General features: G+C 42.5%; 2 protein-coding genes across 2 annotated transcripts; one reads left to right on the plus strand and one right to left on the minus strand.

Annotated features, from left to right (window-relative positions):
• Positions 1-2,583: 2,583 nt before the first annotated feature.
• Positions 2,584-6,640, minus strand: LOC115320025 (M-phase phosphoprotein 6). The gene is made up of 5 exons (XM_029980110.4): positions 6,436-6,640; positions 6,263-6,363; positions 5,478-5,568; positions 5,337-5,416; positions 2,584-2,810 (listed from the first exon to the last, which is right to left on the minus strand). The coding sequence occupies exons 1-5, from the start codon at positions 6,487-6,489 to the stop codon at positions 2,675-2,677; spliced, it is 462 nt and encodes a 153-aa protein (XP_029835970.1). The 5' UTR covers positions 6,490-6,640; the 3' UTR covers positions 2,584-2,674.
• Positions 6,634-16,960, plus strand: LOC8026381 (V-type proton ATPase subunit d 1). The gene is made up of 7 exons (XM_029980108.4): positions 6,634-7,198; positions 8,616-8,787; positions 12,789-12,967; positions 13,095-13,252; positions 14,067-14,243; positions 14,318-14,395; positions 16,376-16,960. The coding sequence occupies exons 1-7, from the start codon at positions 7,078-7,080 to the stop codon at positions 16,535-16,537; spliced, it is 1,047 nt and encodes a 348-aa protein (XP_029835968.1). The 5' UTR covers positions 6,634-7,077; the 3' UTR covers positions 16,538-16,960.
• The last annotated feature ends 2,460 nt before the right edge of the window (positions 16,961-19,420 follow it).

Genomic DNA, 19,420 nt, shown 5'->3' on the forward strand with positions numbered 1-19,420 from the left:
AAATATGAGATAAAGCAAGATTGCAAGATTCAGCCACCAAATTTGTGCAGGAACCATACCTTAGTGACAAACTGCAAAGTTGGAAATGGTTCAGAGTAAAAGGATTTGCCTTGGAATTTGCGTTCTTGAGTAAGTGAGACCACTTATGTACTGTACATTGCCTCCAGATAAAGGAATGTGCACGCTGCGCCGTTAGTTAAGTCTCAAGACCCTGGTAACGGCCGTTCTCCTCCGCAAACTAAACTTAATGCGTGCGAGCAGGGCTCCAGCGGTTGAACTTCGTACAAGAGTTCTTATTTGCGGTATATAGCCGAGCGTAGCCACCGGATACTAGCAATACATATCAAAAACACATGTTTTTAGTCATTGTGCCATTAAACCAAAAATGAAAAAAAAAAAAAAGTTATTTATGGTTTTCTTTAAGCGTGCACCAAAGGTGGCCTGCTTTTTACACACTCACTACACTGCAGTAATGTCATTGGACTACTAAATTTATCACTGCTTTTTCACAATTGTGGTGTTGTCATGAAGGATGCCCTAAAGGCTGCCCTGCAAATCCTTGTGTCCTGCTGGAAATTGTAATGACATACATAAATTGTTTTGCAATTTGCATTTTTTTTTTTACGTTTAGAGAGTTAATTTGCAGTCATATTATGAGGCTGATATTTAGGCATCGATTGTCTACACACGCGGCAGAAGTGTTCTTAGGTGCTTATGCTGGGAGCTCGCACACAGCTTCTAGTACGTTGAGGACAGTGTATCTAGAAAGTGCTCAATGTCTTGTTCGTTGAAACTGCTTTGTTGCTCTTATTTGAACTTCTTTTTTTTTGTTATTCTGCCTTCAAGACCATCACTATTTTATGCACTATTCTGTGCAAAAATCCCAGCTGTTCACATATTTTCTAAAAATAAAAAAATGGCCTTAAGGAGACTGGCAGGCTCAATTTCTAAGTTATCAAAAGATTACTGACATTCGCATGATTAAATCTATTTGGTTTATGGTCATATCCAGTTAAATTAAACAAAATTCAATGGGCCTCCAGCACTAAAGTTTTGTAAGATGGGTGGTGCCATGGTGTGATAGTTTTTGCAACCATTAGGGCAGTTCTTGCAAAGGAAGGTTGAAGAGGCTTGGAATACGAGCGATATGAACTACATTCGAGTGTTTTAGTAGTGTCATGTTAAGTAGGGGGAAGGTTGTGCTGAACTATGAAAAACCTAGCTAGCTGAGGATTACTTCAGCGAACCTGCTGTATACGACTGTAAATTCAACGCCAGCAACTTATGGACAAGTGGGTAGATTCGCCATCTTACGTTTTGTTTTGGCCGAGAAAGTTCTGGGTTTGAATCCTCCTCTGGGTCATATGTATTTTCATTTTGCTGTTCTCTTCTGCATTTTGGACAATCTTCTATGTTCCTTTACGTAACATGAATGCTACTGTGTCGTCTACACTGATTTGGCAAAGGAATAATGCAGCAATGCTGGCAAACAACGCTGCTGTGATGCCAAACATAGCCCCAGGTGGACGAGAAAGAACCGAAATAATCCTTCGAAATTTTGTTTAGAGGACGCAGTGGTGTTCATGTTACGTCATAAAATAGTGAAAAATGCAAAATCAAGTTACAGAAAGATATAATCCGAAAGATTCCAGAAAAGGAGTCGTGGCAGCTGCCATTCTACAGGCCGGTGCGCTTTGTGTGCGCTTCCTTCGCTTGTCAAAGTGGCAAGCGCATGCCGCCTGACTTGTGTTATCGTACGCTGGACTGTTTTTTTTTTTGTAAACAGTGGAATGGTCTATACTGGGGGACAACTTTCTGTGGCATTGAACTCTGTTAAAGTTACGGGAGTGTATGCATTCGCACACCTTGAGCGCTGAATTCAAGCCGTGCACGTGCATTCGCGCTCTCTCCGGAAATGAAGGTAACTCACATTTATCTAGACACCCACAGGTGCAAACTGATATTGAATTATTTAATTCTATATAAATCGAGATTAAAGAAGCAGCCTTCAATTGGCAAGATTTTTAATTCGTTTACTTTTAGTGCGAGCATCCCCAGCAGCAATTACACAACACTCCCAAAGTTTACTGTCAAGGTTCTTTTGACTCCTATTTCAAGCCTTCTCAACTTTTCTCTTTGCAAGTGAAACCACACTTGCTATCAAAACGAAGATGGAGTTGCGATAGCCGCCGCACCGCAAATTGATCAGAGTTCCAAAACTGGGCACCTAAAACTCGCCATAATTTCAATGATTTTCAGACACACTTGTCAGATGTCTGGAACTTTTGAGTCATGTTTGGCATCACAAGTTCTAAAAAGAAATACCTTGCATATCCTTTGGAGGCCTACAAGCTACCTGAACTGCCCCAACAGTTGAAAACAATGGTGAGAGATGGTGCTAGCATGCAAAGAGTGGCGGCACTCCCTGGTTATTGCAGAAGGCTCGCGACGCCTTCGTGCAGATCATTTAACGCGGGTCAAAGTGTGATACTTCACCGAGTATTTGTTGTATTAACAGCAGAATGTGGAAATGTGGAGCGACTGCGCACCCAAAAAATCTGGGTGCCATTAAATTTTTCTAGATCAGACCCCTTTAGAGATTTAATTGATGAGATGATAGACGATCACTCGCGTGCACAGTAGGTTCAGCTTCTTGCAACTTGGAAGAAACATGTCATGTGTCGTCGGATGGCTTCTGGAACTTGGTAGCCTTTGGAATCTTCCGCTTCCGCTCTTCCGAAGGATCCGGGCTGGGACGATGCTTTTTCTTGGTGAACTTCTTGGCCATGGTTTTAACCAGTGTGGAGTACCTAGCGCATAGAATCAAATTTAATCTACCGATCACCTGTTAGCAAAACCTGACATCACAAGGAGCATAAAGAGGTTGAATTAAGTTTGACACCATGACTACACAGCCCTGATCAACGAAATTTCTCTTTGCTGTTAAGCGAGGGCTACGAGTGTCGTATGTCATGTCGCAATGCACAAAAAAGTCCAATAAGCTTCCAGTCAGGGTTGTAAAGTACCTAGGTACAAGTAACTGTAAATCGGTATCTAGGTACTTTTGTTGTACCTGAGGTACAAACCTAGGTACTTTCATTTCTCAGTATCTGTATCTGTATCTTAGGTACATTTTCCAGTAACTTGTAACTAAGTGAAGTTACTTTTTACAGGTACTTTTCTATTCACTTCGTCAAAATCATAGAAATACAATATAGCATGTAACTGAGAATAAATTATAATTACAGTCGTAAAGCAAGTTAACATCACGTAGTTTTTCCATGCAATAAATCAAACTCAAATTTTGCACTTTACAAAACTGAAAATGTTTGTGAAGAAAAAAAAACTGGGAGGACGATTAATCTTCGCCTTTAAGAGTTGAACGCGATAGAGTTATCGGGCCCCGTTCGCATGGCCTTCTCAATCGCTTCTCATGCTCTTGAGTCGCACAACGACCTAGTTCTTATGATACAACACTCCCGGTGCGATTGAGGAGCTTTTGCCAGTGCTTTGGTGCCAATTTACCCCGCAAGGTTTATTTATGTGTTTGCTCGGCACGCGCAGACAACACTCGATGCCATAATGCCTTTACCCTGACACAGACAGACATCGAGGCACTCCAATGACGGCAGGATCGCAGTGCCATTCCCAAGCCCTCCGTTGCCTAGTCGGTAGCATGTCTGGCTCGCAACCGAAGGGTCGTGGGTGCGATCCTGCGTAAATTCTTAAAATTTTTCTTTAAGGCAAATGAATTAGTTTATGAAGTGGGATCATTTGGAACATGCGGCGACCATTAATTAGTGTGTCTTTAACCACCTTCATTTCACGCGTGACGTCACGTTTCACATGAGCGTTGTGGGTTGTTTGAAATTCCCACGCGAAGTCAAGTGGCTGTGACGTCACAACCCTGTTGACCATTCAGGAATTTCCCGTCACGCCACCGACGCCACCGACATCCGACGGATTTTCTGTGACACGAGCTCCTAAACGCGCTCGCGTTAAAATATTATCTTCCTTCCTTAAAACATTGACATCAATAAAGCACGTTTATCAAACTTGTTTTTGTGTACATCCCAGCATACAAAGGATTTACTTCCAATAATAATGTGACAAATTTGAGAAAAATACTTGACGTGAAAATAAAAAGTATCTTTGAAGTAACTGTACCTGTACCTAGGTACATTTTTAAGCGAGTAGCTAGATACGCACCTAGGTACATTTTCGTATGAGTAACTGTAACTGTATCTTAGGTACATTTTTGAAGTAACTTTTACAACCCTGCTTCCAGTGCAATAAACTTGATACTGCCTCAATCCCCAGACCAGGAACAAAAGGCAAGCTTGGCATACAAAGAGAAACATATACAAGTGCAATGATTCGGCCACAATCAGTCACTGCTGAACATACAAATCGTAAAGAATAAGATTTGAAAAAGAAAAAAAGAGGTTGTTTTGAGGTTGTGAGATGCTGATGCACTTGCCTTTCTTTCTTCATCAAAATAGTTGTTCCTTAGTATTGATAGCTAACATTTTCATGAAAACAAAAAGTATACAAAAGCTTTGAATAGTGGAATACAGATACTGCTGAGGAGGATGCAAAACCGTTGAACATTATATTAGACAATCCATGCCAAGATAATGAAATGGCACTACTGCCAGTCGGCTCTGGAAAGAAGCCAATTTATCCTGAGCTACATTGGCTTCTTGATTTCCAACCACATTTGGGAAGTGGCGAAGCTTGGAGAGCTTTAATCCCATTTCTAAAAGGCTGTGTCTACAGTGCCATCCGACGGCACTCCAATGGCGCCTACAAGTGCCGTCCGAAAGAGTCGGACGGCGCGTGTATCACTGGGGAGCTCGACAGCATGCGGGTGCTAATTACAAAACTATTGACCCATTTGGTTCCGTCGTACACGCCGCTTCGCGGCGTCCAGCCGGCAAACCAAGCCCTGCTGAACCCTATGCACCTCCGGAAACAAAGTCCTATACCATTTCTTTCAACGAAATTTCGGTGACAACATGCGTTTTTTTCTTATGTTAATCGTAAAAAAAATAAATGTAAATATCGGCAAATGCATCGACAAAATAAAAACAAAAAAGTAAGCCTGCACTGGGGATCGAACCTGGGATCGCTTGCTTAAGAGACAGACAACTTACCACTAAGCTACACTCGGCTTCGAAAAACTCGTTTTGAGAACTCATTTTATACGGGACTTTCGGACGGCATTTGAACACTCTGCAAGAGTGCGGTTTGACGGTACTCTAGACACTATGTTTCTAAAATTGACCACACAAAAAACAAAGTTGGGAAAGTAGGTGCATGCAACAACTGCATACCTTTCAGCCATCTCTTCATCAGAGATGCCAGGCATCTTTGAGTACTGCGGGTCCTTGAGTTCATTGTCGCGCATGAGTCGCTGCAAAACAATGAGCCAGGCTAAACAATAGCCTCGCCCCTTCCACAACAGGCATGCTCACCTCAATATCGGGGTTGCGACCTTTGAAGGACATCCTTCCAGGGAGCAGACCCATGAGAGGCACAAAGCTTTCTTCGCAAATGTACATGCTCCTAGGAACAGAAATTAATTTCGCCGATTTATGCCACTAGTTGCTGGAAAAAGAAACATTGTCACTGTACGTGGCTAATTATCAGCACACTTCCAAACTGCTACCAACAAGGGATTTTTTTTTTCTTCTTGCTTCTTTCTTTTATCCCCGATACCGACTTGGCTAATGTAGCAAACTTTATCATTTAGAAGGTTAAAAGCGCAAACTGAAACACGGACGAAACAAGGAACACGTACGACAAGGACAGGCGCTGTCAATGCCGCACGTGTTTCAGTTCGCGCTTTTAACCTTTTAAATATGAAGGCCAGCTAGACCCCACCAGTTTTATGACATTTACAGAAGCGATCACGCGTGAGGCCTCCACTACACCTTGTGCATAACGACTCGAGAAACGAGCAAACCATACCGGCCAAGAAAAACGCACTAATCTACAATGACGCTTCTTTCGTGCAGGGAGTTGTCGTCCCGTGACTACACCAGTTGAGTTGAACATAAACAGGATTCCAACCATTCTCCGTGAGTGACTTCTTTAGTATACATCTTTTACATTTGTTTTGGTATACATATTTTACATTCAAAGCGATTTCAGGCACAAGATCGACACTGAAGAACAAGGCCGCGTATAATAAAAGTAACAGACGCAACAGTGATCGCAAGATCAAGCCGGGAGCTGAAGGGGTGCCTCAATTCTTTACCCTTCTTTTTTGATGGTGTTCATAATATCGCTGTTGAACAACGACTGATGCTCCTCGTCCTCTGCATCTTTTTCCGCTTTTTCCTTGCTCTTTTTCATGAACTGCATCAAGGAAATGAGAACGTCTTAGTTTTCTCGCATACTCCACGCAGTCTATGTTGGTCACCAGTTTACCTTCATGTCGAGAAGATGCCTGGACAGCTTTGTCTTAGCGGTGTCCCTTGACATTTTGTGACAGATGTTATTGTTGCGATGAACACTCTTTAGGACAGCAGCTAAATTATTTCAAGAACGAAAAGAACCGCAAGAACCAACGCTGAACGACGAACCGCTTTAACTTGTTTACCATAGTTGCTAATAGCGCTAACACTGCTCGAACGCTGCCGCTGGTTTCGACTAATTTCGACGGCTTTGACGTTTCGACAACCTAATCAATTTTTTTGTGCAATAAAAATGTATATGTATAGTTTAAACTCAAAATTTTTTATTAAGAAAACATGTTATTCTTATTTTATTTGAAATATCAAATGTCATTAGTTATTGAAGCTTTAAAATGTTTTAAACGTTTGTTTGATTTGTATGTGCCATATTCATGGTCTCCTTTTCCATTAGGTCATTTCCTTGTGGTGAAATAGCGCTAGTGTAAATGAAAATGTTATGCCAGGTTACAATTTTTCTTTTGTTTCTGTTTCATTTTTAAAGAATCATTTTTTCGAACGCCAGGGGCCAGCACGCAGTTTCCGTATCCCAGACTCCCAGATCACCCGCCTTCAACTGCGGTAACTGCCGGAGTCATATGATCAATACGGCCCTAAAATGTCTCAGCTTCTTTTCAACATGAGCAATGGTTACCTCGAAGGTCTGGTTCGGGGTTTCAAGGGCGGAATTCTCAAGCAAAGCGACTACCTGAACCTGGTCCAATGCGAGACACTGGAGGGTGAGCGAACCATCGGGGACGGGCTCTCCGATGAGGTTCTCCTCGCTTCGCGCCTGTGCCGCCCATTTGCTTAGCTCCCTTCTTTTTCAACGACCGAAAAGAAATCTGTGGCTGGCTACAACTGCTTTCGATTTCTTTGGCGGCGAAATGTAACGACCCTGTTGATCGTTTGAGGAGTCTACGCGCTAATCGCGCCGTTTACTTCGAGGGAGATGCAGGTTACTGTTGACATATTGGCGATCCATTTTTTTTTTTTTAAATGGTGTGGTGGGCGCTGTTTTATAAAATCTGTAATTAACTGCACCAGGAGGGTTTGTTTTAGCTTTATAGAATGTTTAATTCTTCAAAAACTAATTGATGCCTCGATCAGGTGCGCTACGCACTCTGTACACGGCAATGGTGCTCCCAACTCTCGAGTACTGTTGTTCCGTGTGGTCCCCACCTCAGCAGCACCTGGTCGACCGCATCGAGAGCATACAGCGAAAGGCATCTCGCACTATCTGCTATAGGGTGGGCGGCAGTGCCTTCGGGCCGGACACAATGTACAGCGACCGGCTGAAGACGCTTGGGTGGCGTCCCCTTCGACACCGGCGGCAAGTGTCCCGCGTGAGCCTGGCTTGTCGGGTCCTGGACGGTTCTTTGACCGGCTCGTACCTCACCACAGTTGTGCGAGTTGGGAGGAGGACCGGACAACCCGATGAGCTGCGGGGGAGAACGATGCGCCACACTTCTTCGACGCTCCCAGCAGCCATCAGAGAGTTTTTGAGACTCCCCCCTAATGTGCGGAACCCTTTGCCGACCAACAGAACTGATTCAAAGGAACTGTCGAAGGTGTATGGGGCAACATTGGCATCCTCATGATCAATACTACCTCTCTCTCTTCTCCACCCCCCCCCCCCCTCCCTTCCTTTCTGCAGTGGTCAGATTTATTTATTATTCATACTTTTAAGTTATTGTTTTTTTGTTGTTTTTTTTTTTTTTCGTTTTTTTTTTCCCGCAGGTGGTGGTGGGCTGACAGGCGCTCCGCGTAAGGGTTCTCACCTATCTGTTCAGCCCAGCACACCACCACCTGCGCCCTTGGAAGTGCAAATAAAATTATTATTATTATTATTAAGTGCCCCCTAGAACAGCTACTTCGCGCGGTTAGCGTACCACAGACCACAGTGTGCCACAGACACATTTAAATGGTGTCAAGCTCAAACTCAAGCCACGGATTAACTTCCCCAGAGTTTTATTGTGGAAATAACTTTATGAATGCGGTCCCATTAGACAGGGGGTAGTTCCTCTCCAGGAAACTTATAATCCCTTCCAGAATTGTCTCATTTCCTGCATGTAATAGTTTGCATGTCTATAACATAATTGCAGGTAAGTTTGTACAGATTTTTAAGAGCCACTTTTCGCGTATCTTGCGTTGCAGACCTAAAGCTGCACCTGCAGAGCACGGACTACGGGAGCTTCTTGGCCAACGAAGCCAGCCCTTTGACAGTTTCCGTCATTGACGACAAGCTTCGCGAGAAGCTGGTGGTGGAGTTTCGCCACATGCGAAACCATGCCGTTGAACCCTTGGCAACATTCCTGGATTACATCACGTGAGCACTGCCATTGAGTTGCACTGCAGTTTGATAAATTAAAGAGACACCAGTAGGTATTTTAATTATACGGCCATGCGTAGTGCCTGTTTTCGGCGTGTCGTGCAAATGCTTTTTTGTTAATCTGTCAGTTTACTCTGGCCACAATTACCACGATGGTTTATTGGAATGGTATAGAGTATGTTTATGAAGCTGTTTGCGGCAAACATACATGTGGTCTTATGACCATGCAAAATTTTGATATTGTAGGTAGTAAGGGGAATCTTCATGTGAAAAGTTCTGTGTAGACTATGCAGACTTCAAATGTCTCACGCTCGTGTAGAGTAGTTAATATAGACTGAGGTGTATTAAAAAAGATTTCATAAACGCTCTAGCTTGTGCTTTTCTCCAGAGTATGCAAAATCAAATTAATAAAATGTACAGAAGGTGCCTAGTGCCTAGACAAAATTCATTGATAAAGCTTCCTCACAAAAGTGTGATCTGCAAAAGCGAATTGTCATATGGAAACCCCATTGGTCGAGTGTTTGTGTTAACTGTGCCACATAATGCACGTCCTATGAAGCCTGCATTGAGCATGATGATCATACATTTTGTTGGTTAAACTTGTGTTCTCTTTTCTAAAGCAATTAAAGCGTTTTATGTGGTTTTGACACCCAACTGGAGTATGAAACCTCTGAAGAGGCAATTATTTCTCTACAAAACCTAAGTGATATGATTGCTGCGCCATCTGCACCAAACTGTGCCGAAGTGCTTATCCTGCTGCATCCTGCTACATTTTGCCAAATTGTGAGGAATTTGTGTCAACATTGTGCCAAAACTTAATTTCACTTTATTTATACTGAAAATATAACACCTCAGACTCGCTACACGGCCAGATCATTACGATAGGCTTGTGCAAATTTTTTTGAACTTTAGATTATTGTCTTAAAGGGACACTGAAAGGGTATTTATGCTCGCCAAGGTTCTCATTTTTACATTACATATGAGAGCCCAACTACCAAGAACGCAGTTTGCGGCTCGAAATTCGTTTTCTTTCCACCCAAAAACCGCCGATCGAGAGCTGGCCGTTTTGAGTCGCACTCACTCTGTTCTCCGTGGTCACGTGCTGTTTTTTTATGGTTTAGACACAACCACCAAAGATAATCAAAGTTGTGGGTCATCGAAGGCACATACTCAATACAAAATAAAAATAGACAAAAAATATTGTACCCATCACACCCATTTTCGTGGCTTCTAAGAAACTGCAAATACGTTGATTGAAAAAAAAAAAAAAAAAAAAAGTTGCACAGCTGTGGCTTTTAATAACTTTCTACTAACTCTGTATTTCTTTTTCCTCTCCAGTCCAGTTTCGGTTTTGGTTCGAAACAGTTGTGTATTTTGACTTTATTAAAAATATATGTGACGCTGTAGTTAAAAATTCATTGGGTAGTCTTCTGACTCTATAATGAATCGACTGGCAAAAAATAAAAACAATATTTTGGGGGTGTAAGTGCCCTTTAAATAACATGTTATTTGATTTCATCTTTATGTCAAACATTGACAGTACTTGCAAGTTTCTTAATATTTTTTTGTTGATGATCTGTTTTGGTGGCTGTGTTATGTGCTGCAGTGAAGTCCCAACCGCGTAATTGGTGTCGCGATTTTGCGTATATCTTGTTTTGCCGCAGCACACCCGCATGGTAGGAGGAAAGCACTTCTTTAGAGTGGGAGGTGACAATTTCTGAATTGAATTGTGCCCAGTAATGTATAATAGTTTGGAATATTTCGAAACTATCTCTTTTGAATTCGAGATTTAGCAAGTATACTTGGGTATTACAAAAAAAAATTGTATAATCTGCTCTATATATATATCTTTTTTTATGTTAACACTCTTATTTAGTTAATACTTTTATATAGGTTCTGTCTGTTTGGCGGCACAATCAGTAGGGTAAATTAAAACTAAATTAGCTGGAGTATTGGATGGCAGCTTGAGAATTCACAAGTTCGGCAGAATTGTTTTTAAGAAGGCATATTTATCGCTCGCATGCCGATTTTTGTTACGAGATTCTACATATGAAATGTTTTTGATGTTCGTAATCAAATGACAAAAGCTATGTTATTTATTTGGATTAAGAATTAGTTTTATCAGAACCTTTAGAACTTGAATGAAACATCAATTTTGGCAACGTAAATGGAATATACTATTTGCTTTACTTTTGAGTTTGTGCCTAAAACAACTATTCACTGCAGTTCATACTGTCCTCCATCAACCAGCATCTTGTTGCCTTGTTTGGTACTTCTTCACACAACTAAACAGTTAGTTCTGTGTTTGAGGTAATCAAAGCTGCAGTGTTTATTTTCACTAATTGTAAAGTTAATTAGTAAACGTAAGGTAATTAATTATTGCTAATTAGTATGCTTTTGAAATTTCCGACACCTGCCGTGGCTGGCAGTTTGTCCCCGGAAAGAGTTAATTTTTTTTTCTCAACTACCCTGTTTTTAGTGATTCTTGAAAGTCTTTGCTGAAATGCCCGGTATGACGAAGATGGTACCTGTAGTCATTTAAGTTTGGGGTTTTTCCAATAAAAACTGACGCTGAAAGAATAAAACACATATTTCGGACGGACGACCAATCTTTCATCTCGCAACAACATAAATGATTCCAAGCGCGTTCTTTGCAGTCCTACCCGCCGGTAAAAAAAGATGGAGAAAGGGACATGGAAAGAGGGAAAGTAAAGTAAATATAGGGGTTTAAAAACTAAAAGAAAGGATTATTTACCGTAAAAACTATGTTGTCAAATGGGGGTGGAGATTGAACATGCAACTAAGCCAGTTCTGGCTTCAAGAATTCAATTTGTTTAGAAAGAGGTAGTGAAGGTGCAGAAACATTATTTTGGACTGTGTTCACGGTGAATGATTCAATGATTCCTGTACCGTATCTGCTCTAGTGCTTTCCCGCCATTCTAGTTTGATTGAAAGATGGTGCGCAGCCATGACATGTGTGGGCATGAACGACGATAGGGTGATACGACTCCGCAGAAGCCCATGACACTTCTAAGTAATGCCTGAGAGACATTGTCTCCCGGTTCAACATCCACATTGTGTTTTCCTGCAGAATGCGTGTGAAACAGTTGTGCCAGCGGGTCAACAATGACGAGAAGCCGCAGGGTTGTGCCGTTAAGCATGTTAACAAGTTCATTTTGTCTGAGGAGAAGGTGCATCCCATTACTTCGGATTGTGGGGGACAATATATCGGGCAGACGGGGGAGGTGAGTCAACCACCTGCTTCAAGAGCACCACTTACAAGTGTCGCGGGATCTGCGGAATCAATCACCCTGTCGTTGTTGATGCACGCACGTGTCATGACTGTGCACTATCTTTCGATCTAACTAGAATTGGGGGGGTCACACCAGAGCAGATATGGTACAGGGATCATTGAATCATTCACCATGAACACAGTCCAAAACAATGTTTCACGCCTTCACTACTTCTTTCTAAAACTGAAATTGAATTCTTGATGCCAAAACTGGCTAAGTTGCATGCTCATTCTCCTCCCCCATCTGACAACATAGTTTCTACAGTAAATCATTCTTTCTTTCTTTCTTTGAGTTTTTAAACCACTCTATATACTTTACGCTTCCCGCATTCCTTTCCCTCTTTTTTACCGACGGGTCGGACTGCAAAGTGTGTTTGGAATCATTTATGTTGTTGCGGGATGAAAGTTTGGACGTCCGTCTCAAATGTGCATTTTTATTCTTTCAGTGTCGGTTGTTGTTAAGCCAACACACTTCTTAGTTCCCTTTTCCAATGAAAGCAGCTTTTTATTTTCATTTCTACTTAGTTTTTGTTTTGAAGCACTAAAATTCTTACTTGGATGCAGGTTCACTATTGTATTTATGTCTGGGAAACGAGTTGTCATTTGAATGTTGGCTCCGGCAGAAACTTGTTGCTTAACGTCACCAACGCTTGAGATGCACATGGAGTGTGCTTGTTAATGACCATGTGCGTCTCTGATCTTGCAGCTACAGCTACATGATTGACAACATCATTCTGCTGATCACGGGGACTCTGCACCAGCGTCCCATTGGGGAGCTCATCCCCAAGTGCCATCCCCTTGGAAGTTTTGACCAGATGGAAGCCATCCACATTGCATCCACACCGGCTGAGCTGTACAATGCGGTCATTGTCGACACCCCCCTTGGTTCGTTCTGCCAGTTTTGATTCTGCACCATAGATTTTCAAATGTTTCCCAGTACCCTAGCTGACTTTGCTCTCTTTTGCACGAAGAAAGTGCTAATAGTAGGGGCTTTTTGATGTTCCAAATACAGCACCATTCTTCGTGGACTGCATCTCGGAACAGGACTTGGACGAGATGAACATAGAAATCATCAGGAACACGCTTTACAAGGCCTACCTGGAGGCATTCTACAAGTTCTGCGAAAGCATTGGAGGAACTACTGCCGACGTCATGCTAGAGATTTTGGCCGTGAGGTTTTTTTCTTGAGTAGAAGCTCCTTGACACCATTCTGCATGTAGCTAAATGTTATTTAATGTCCTGCAGAAATATCTTATGTTCATGACAAGACATGATAAGCCATGTGGCTCAATGCCCAGCTTCCCATTGATGTTTACGGATTAAGCTGATTGGGAATTTTATTGAAAGTTTGTGAATTGTTTTGTGCTCAGCCTTGGGAGTAGCCTTTTCGCAAACTCCTTAACTATGAGTTGAGACTTCAGAGTACATGCGTTCATTTAATGCTTGTAATAATGAGTGTGCTGGCTGATAAAAATTAGGGATAGCATTGACCTGCAGGAGGAAAAATATTGATCTTAAAACTTGATTGTTAAACTCAATGGCGACTTCATGAATATCTTTGTGAAGACATTTTTGTCATTCCGTGGGTTCCCAGCTTTAATTAAACACTGCAGTGATGTCTACAGTCTGATAAATGCCAGCTGCAACAGGCATCGTAAAATTAAGCTTTGAGTGCTTGTTGGCGATCCTAAGGATGTAAGAGTTGGCTTATAGTACTTCTGTTAGTTGTCGCTAAATTTTCGTTTTTTGTTGTGGAGCAAGCCCCTTTCTTTCCCCGCATGCATGCACGCACACACACACGCACGCACACACGTGCACGCACACACAAATTTCACTTCAGTTGATTTCAATACAACGGCATGATAACCTGCACTTGTGTCGGTCCTGTTGTCTCTGTGGCCACTGGAAGGCTGTGCCTCCTCTTCAGAACTGCTTCTGCAGGTTGGTCTCATTATTTGATCTGCCAATCTCTTGGATGTTCCAGTTTGAAGCAGACAGGCGGGCCTTCATCATCACTATCAACTCGTTTGGAACGGAGCTAACAAAAGAAGACAGAGCCAAGCTTTTCCCAAAGTGTGGCCACCTCTACCCAGATGGGCTCAACGCACTCGCCAAAGCTGACGACTACGACCAAGTTCGAACAATTGCTGAGTACTACGCTGTGAGTTGGGCCAGTGGAGATGTCTTACTTCCAAGGACATTTCTGGTAATGTTTCTTCTCTCGCTTGTCCACAGCAATACAATGTGCTCTTTGGAGGAGCTGGAAACAACCCAGATGAGAAGACACTAGAGGACAAGTTCTTCGAGCATGAGGTAAGTTTGGCCTGTTGTAATTAGTGTCAAAAGTCTTAACCAGTGGCAAAGGATGTTGGGGCTTTCTCAAACGTTTTCCTCTTCCAAAATTGTATTACCCTTTGCTAGAGTATCGACCTGTCTTCCAAAGCCAGCGGTCTGTTGGCCGCCTCGGAAAACGTCAAAACACCAAAGCTTCTGATTCTCTGACCTTGTTTTGGGAGCTTGCTGGTAGCTCTGGAGGCTTGTGTGGCTGATTTTTATTTTGTTTCATCTTTCATAGAATTTCTTTTTAGAAAGAAAAATGTAACATTTTGCATAGAGCTGTGTTTGCAGCTGTGTTTTGCAGACGAAAATCTAGCACCCTAAGGCGAGAAAGATCAGACTTAGTAGCCAGAATCCTGAATTTGCATCCACGAGTGATGATCATGACGTCTGTGACGGCTTGTGCTGTCTGAAATGTTCAGAAAATGCACCATTTGCCAGATTGGTGCATTTCCTGCTCAGTTCGGGAGAGTGCAGCAACATGAGAGTGCATGCGATTAGAGCACGCAGCAGGAGAGTGCTCAACCAGTTTAGTGTGTGCATCACGAGAGCACTACTGGGGCCGATAGATGGTTTCTGGCATCACAATCAGTGTTTTATTTTCTTTTTTTTACTGCCAACAGCAGTTACATGCAGGATGAAATTGTATGACATGTTGGAAGATGGCTGAATCCATCTCAATGTGCAATTCTGTTTGGGACCATTTTGTATGTCATGATTGTGGCCAGGATTTTTTTTTTCTTCGCTTCCCCTTGTTTGTTTTGCGACAGGGTTAGTAGATTGGGCTGTTAATAGCCGAAGTGGGCTATTTGTTTACAATTGGCATCAAAATCTGGTGATAGCCATACTTTGGTTTACTTTTGGGGCATTTTCAAGTCGTTGCCTGGAGTCGGCAGCAAATACCCTCAAGTCAATTTTGTCTGGTAAAAACATAAGAGAATGTTTTATTTTGAATATACGAGATATCATTATATTTACAGTTTCTGAGAGCAGTCTGCCTTGTATAGTTGCAAATACCATCTTCAAAACTTTCCACGGCGTGCACATGTGCTAATGTGATTCGCGCTCTCGAGTTATACAGTCTGCTTAGTTCACAAGTGAAAGGATAAAAAAAAGTAAATTCCTGATTTTTTTTTTTTTTTTTTAATGGTTGAAAATGTTTTAGAATGATTCCCGATCCTGCTGACAAAGTTCTAGTCCAAACAAGTGATTCCTTGCCCCGCAATTGACCGATTGTATAGATAATGCTGTGCAAAATAGTGAGAGACGAGGGGTTTGTGCACTTGACATAGTAGTTGTCTTTCATAGTCATCTGCGTCGAACTGACCACCACATGTTCTCTCTCTCTTCCTTTTCCTCCTGGATTCTTTGTAGAAGGTCAGGTTTTTGTTCAGTGGTTTCTGCATGCCATATTTTGTTGAAAAATATTTGCTTGAAACTTGTAGAAAAGTTTGCGATGCAACATATTAAGCACCCTGGAAACCAAACACTGCCATTTTAAGTAAATTTTATAATTTGTCACTGATTTTCTGGCTCCCAGGAAACATAAAATCCCAACTAACATGGTACCCAAATCTGTAGATAATGGACCACCTCTGGTCTTCATCATTCATAGATGTATCACAATTCATCAGAATTTTAGTCCTGCCAAGTGAAATGTTACGGCTTAATTTTTATTGAAACCTGTTTTTGATGCAAGTGATGCTTCACTGCACCAGTGCCTTGTGGTGTGGTGAAGCCTTTCCAACTGAAGTTTGCGTTTATTTATATAGCTCTTCCATCAATTTAGAGAGACTAAAAGTGGGATTACCTTCCTTTGTTGTTCGTACTATGTTGGGCTTGATTCAAAGATGAGCTCACCAATACCATGTCTTGGCTTCTGCTCTTTGTGCAGATTTCATTTGGGTTTGAAATTGCAAGACCTGTTCTAACCTTATTTTACTCCTACCTGTGCAGGTGATGCTGAATGTGAATGCGTTCATGCAGCAGTTCCATTCCGGCGTTTTTTATGCCTACGTGAAGCTGAAGGAACAAGAGTGCCGCAACATTGTCTGGATTGCCGAATGCGTTGCTCAGCGTCATCGGTCCAAGATCGATAACTACATTCCAATCTTCTAGTCGCTCGAGGAAAAGAAATGGGCCAATTCGGTAGTTTGTCGGTGTAATATATATATATATATATATATCTACTTCGCAAAATTCTTCTGCTAGAGTGTCTATGTCTGGTTAGCTGCGATTGTGCAAGAGGGGAAAAAAATGTAGTCAGTGGCATGATCAAGGAAGAAAAAAAATTGGCCTATAACTTTTACCTTTTGAAGTTAAAGCAAGGGTTAAAATAATGTCTATTTTTACTTCGCTTTACCGTGTGCTGGCTATTGCTTTGCAAACGTTTTTTAAAATTTTTGCAGTTCGTCTTTCTTCTTTTGAGCACATATTTATTCCAGAGTTCCAATACCTTTTATGTGTGAATGAATGACTAATCCATGTTGTGGTTGTTTAATGTTGCATTGTTGAAAATAATAAACCCAAACTACAGCTGCCTTTGAAACTTTTTTTGGTGTCGCAATCAGCTTCACAACAGTACAACCTGGGTACATTTGATCTGCAAGCGAAGCCGAAGCTACGAGCGCAGGCCCGTTGTCCTGAACGATGCTTGTACCGTGTGCATGCTTGGTGGGGGTGCTGAAAGCCTGGAGCATGCCCTTGTAGCTCCTGCTGTGCTTGCACTAAACTGAAACGGAACATAGCATAGGATCATTAGAGAACAGCAGATAACATGCAGCAGAGGTGTCCGCAGCAACAGTTTTCACTCGTTCTGTTCTGTGCACAGGTAATCGCAAATTTTTTCACAACCACTAGACAATATATTAAGTGCCTTGAAAAGCAAACTATCGCTTTTACAAAGAATACCTTGAAACCGTAATTGGTGCAATTTCTTGCAAGGTTTTACATGTGTTTAATTGTAATATTAGTATTTTTTCACTGCAATCAATTGCTGACGGGGAACTGCCCTATTGCCATGGAGAGCTGTTGACCGCTCGTGGCAGTGCGCAGTATCGTCGGAAGTGTGTAAAATGATGGTTCACCGCACCCCGGCTCATGGTGAACCATCCTTGAAGACTGCAGTAGGGTGCAAGTCACGTCCAGTCTGTGGGGAGCTTTTCTGCGGAGAGTAGTAACGTACAGAGTGCATAAATGCAGAAATATTTTTGGTTTGCAATGTTGCTGCATGAAATGTCTGATGTAGAACTTTTTTATCACTATAAGAAAGATTTGAAGCTTTGACCAGAGCCCACTACCACTCTGCTTAGTGCTGTACAACTTTGGGTGTGAGCTGGTGCATGCACATGTATGTGAACAGAGGCAACCGGGTGCTCGAGCAGTAGAGTATGTAAACTTAAAACCTTGATGTATACACCAGCTCAACTCTCCAACGTCGCGCCACTATGGTGGCGCTGCTGTTCGCACTGTATGTGCACAGACGCTTCATCTCGCACGAATCTGGTTTTTGCGCACGTGCAGTGCCCACATCGGGTGTGGGAAAATGTGGGCTTGTTTGTATACAGTGTGTAGGTCTTTACAAGTTAATAGGAGCTTATAGTTTGCTCATGGAGTTCTCAATTCAGTGAGTTCAGAAGATACTCTGGAGTGTCTCCAAATATTCAGGCTTGCTCTAAAATAGGTACCTGCATACCTGCACATAGCGATCACAAATTTTCATGGAAGGTGCATTTTAGTGGTGAATATTATTTCGTGAAATTTTGAGGCTAGCTTGCTTCCTGTCACAAATCAGACAAGCAAACTTGCCACGGTCATTGGTAGACAACAACACGGACAACAGAGTTGGAGGGTTAGAGGGTTGTGGCATGTGGCACCATCTATTGATGAGCACAGCGAGCAGACGACCACATTGTTTCGACGCCAGCACCGGTTGCTATGGATACTGCCGCAGGGCGCCCGTTTCCATCGCTCGTGTCCCCTGCTGCTAAGGCTACTCTTTGAAATTTCACAAGGTAAAATCCACCACTGAAATAGACCTTTTTCGAAAGTCACGTGCCGAATATTAGAAGGTCGGAACCACTGCACCATGGCGAAGCAACTGCATCGAGGAACGTGCAAGTCATTCCATAAGAAAGCGAACGTAGGAGCGCGGCCATCACTACGAGCCGAGCCAATCGAACGGCGTCGAGAGTGCAACGTCACTGCGATCATCACCTTTTTTCTGTAGGTGTGTTTTTTCCAGTGTGTCGTAATGTTGAGGTTTTAGTCCGCCATTGTGGGGGAACCAACAGAAGGCAGTATTTCGAAAGGGGTCTATACATGTTTCGTGCAGATTTGAGATTGCTAGGCGTTGGCGTCGATTTTCTGTGCTTAGTTGCATTTCCGGAGGGAGAAAGAGTGCGTGCAGAGCTCTACATAGCTTTCATGGACGCCATTGACGGGACTTGTAGGATATGTTGCCGCCATCGCCAGGTACTGTCATAGTTTCGGCTTTACACCTCCGCCGGCAATGCCGGCCGCTGCCGCATCGTTTTCCGTGCACATTTCTTTCTTTAGTGTTGTGTGAACTTGCGGTCAGTGGTGCAGTAATGCCATGTTCAGTAACCGCAGCAGAAGCGAGTCCTCCGAAAAAAAGGTCAGTGACAGAACGCCAAATATAAGGCTGTATTTTTTTCCCAAAAATGATAGCCAAGAGTTTGAGCATACAAAACTTCTGTCCGAGAAACACTGGAGCTTCTCGCTTGCTTGCATACGCCGGAAAGATTTGAAGAACCTCGACAGTGACCTTGTCTGTGGTCGTCGTTTCATTGTCGGTGAAGAATGCACGTGTCATTCGTAATACATGGATTGTTGAAAGTCGAAACCTTATCGCACAAAAGACAGTCTGGCAGACGTTAGTCACCGCGATATCCGTGGCACAAATGCCGTGCAAGTTTCTCCTTGAACTTAATTATTGCCATGCGGCATTCGAAGCATGGATCTTGTGGTGACTTGTGTTCG

This window comes from Ixodes scapularis, unplaced genomic scaffold (assembly GCF_016920785.2).
Source record: "Ixodes scapularis isolate PalLabHiFi unplaced genomic scaffold, ASM1692078v2 PGA_scaffold9__187_contigs__length_104089568, whole genome shotgun sequence".
Lineage (NCBI taxonomy): Eukaryota > Metazoa > Arthropoda > Arachnida > Ixodida > Ixodidae > Ixodes > Ixodes scapularis.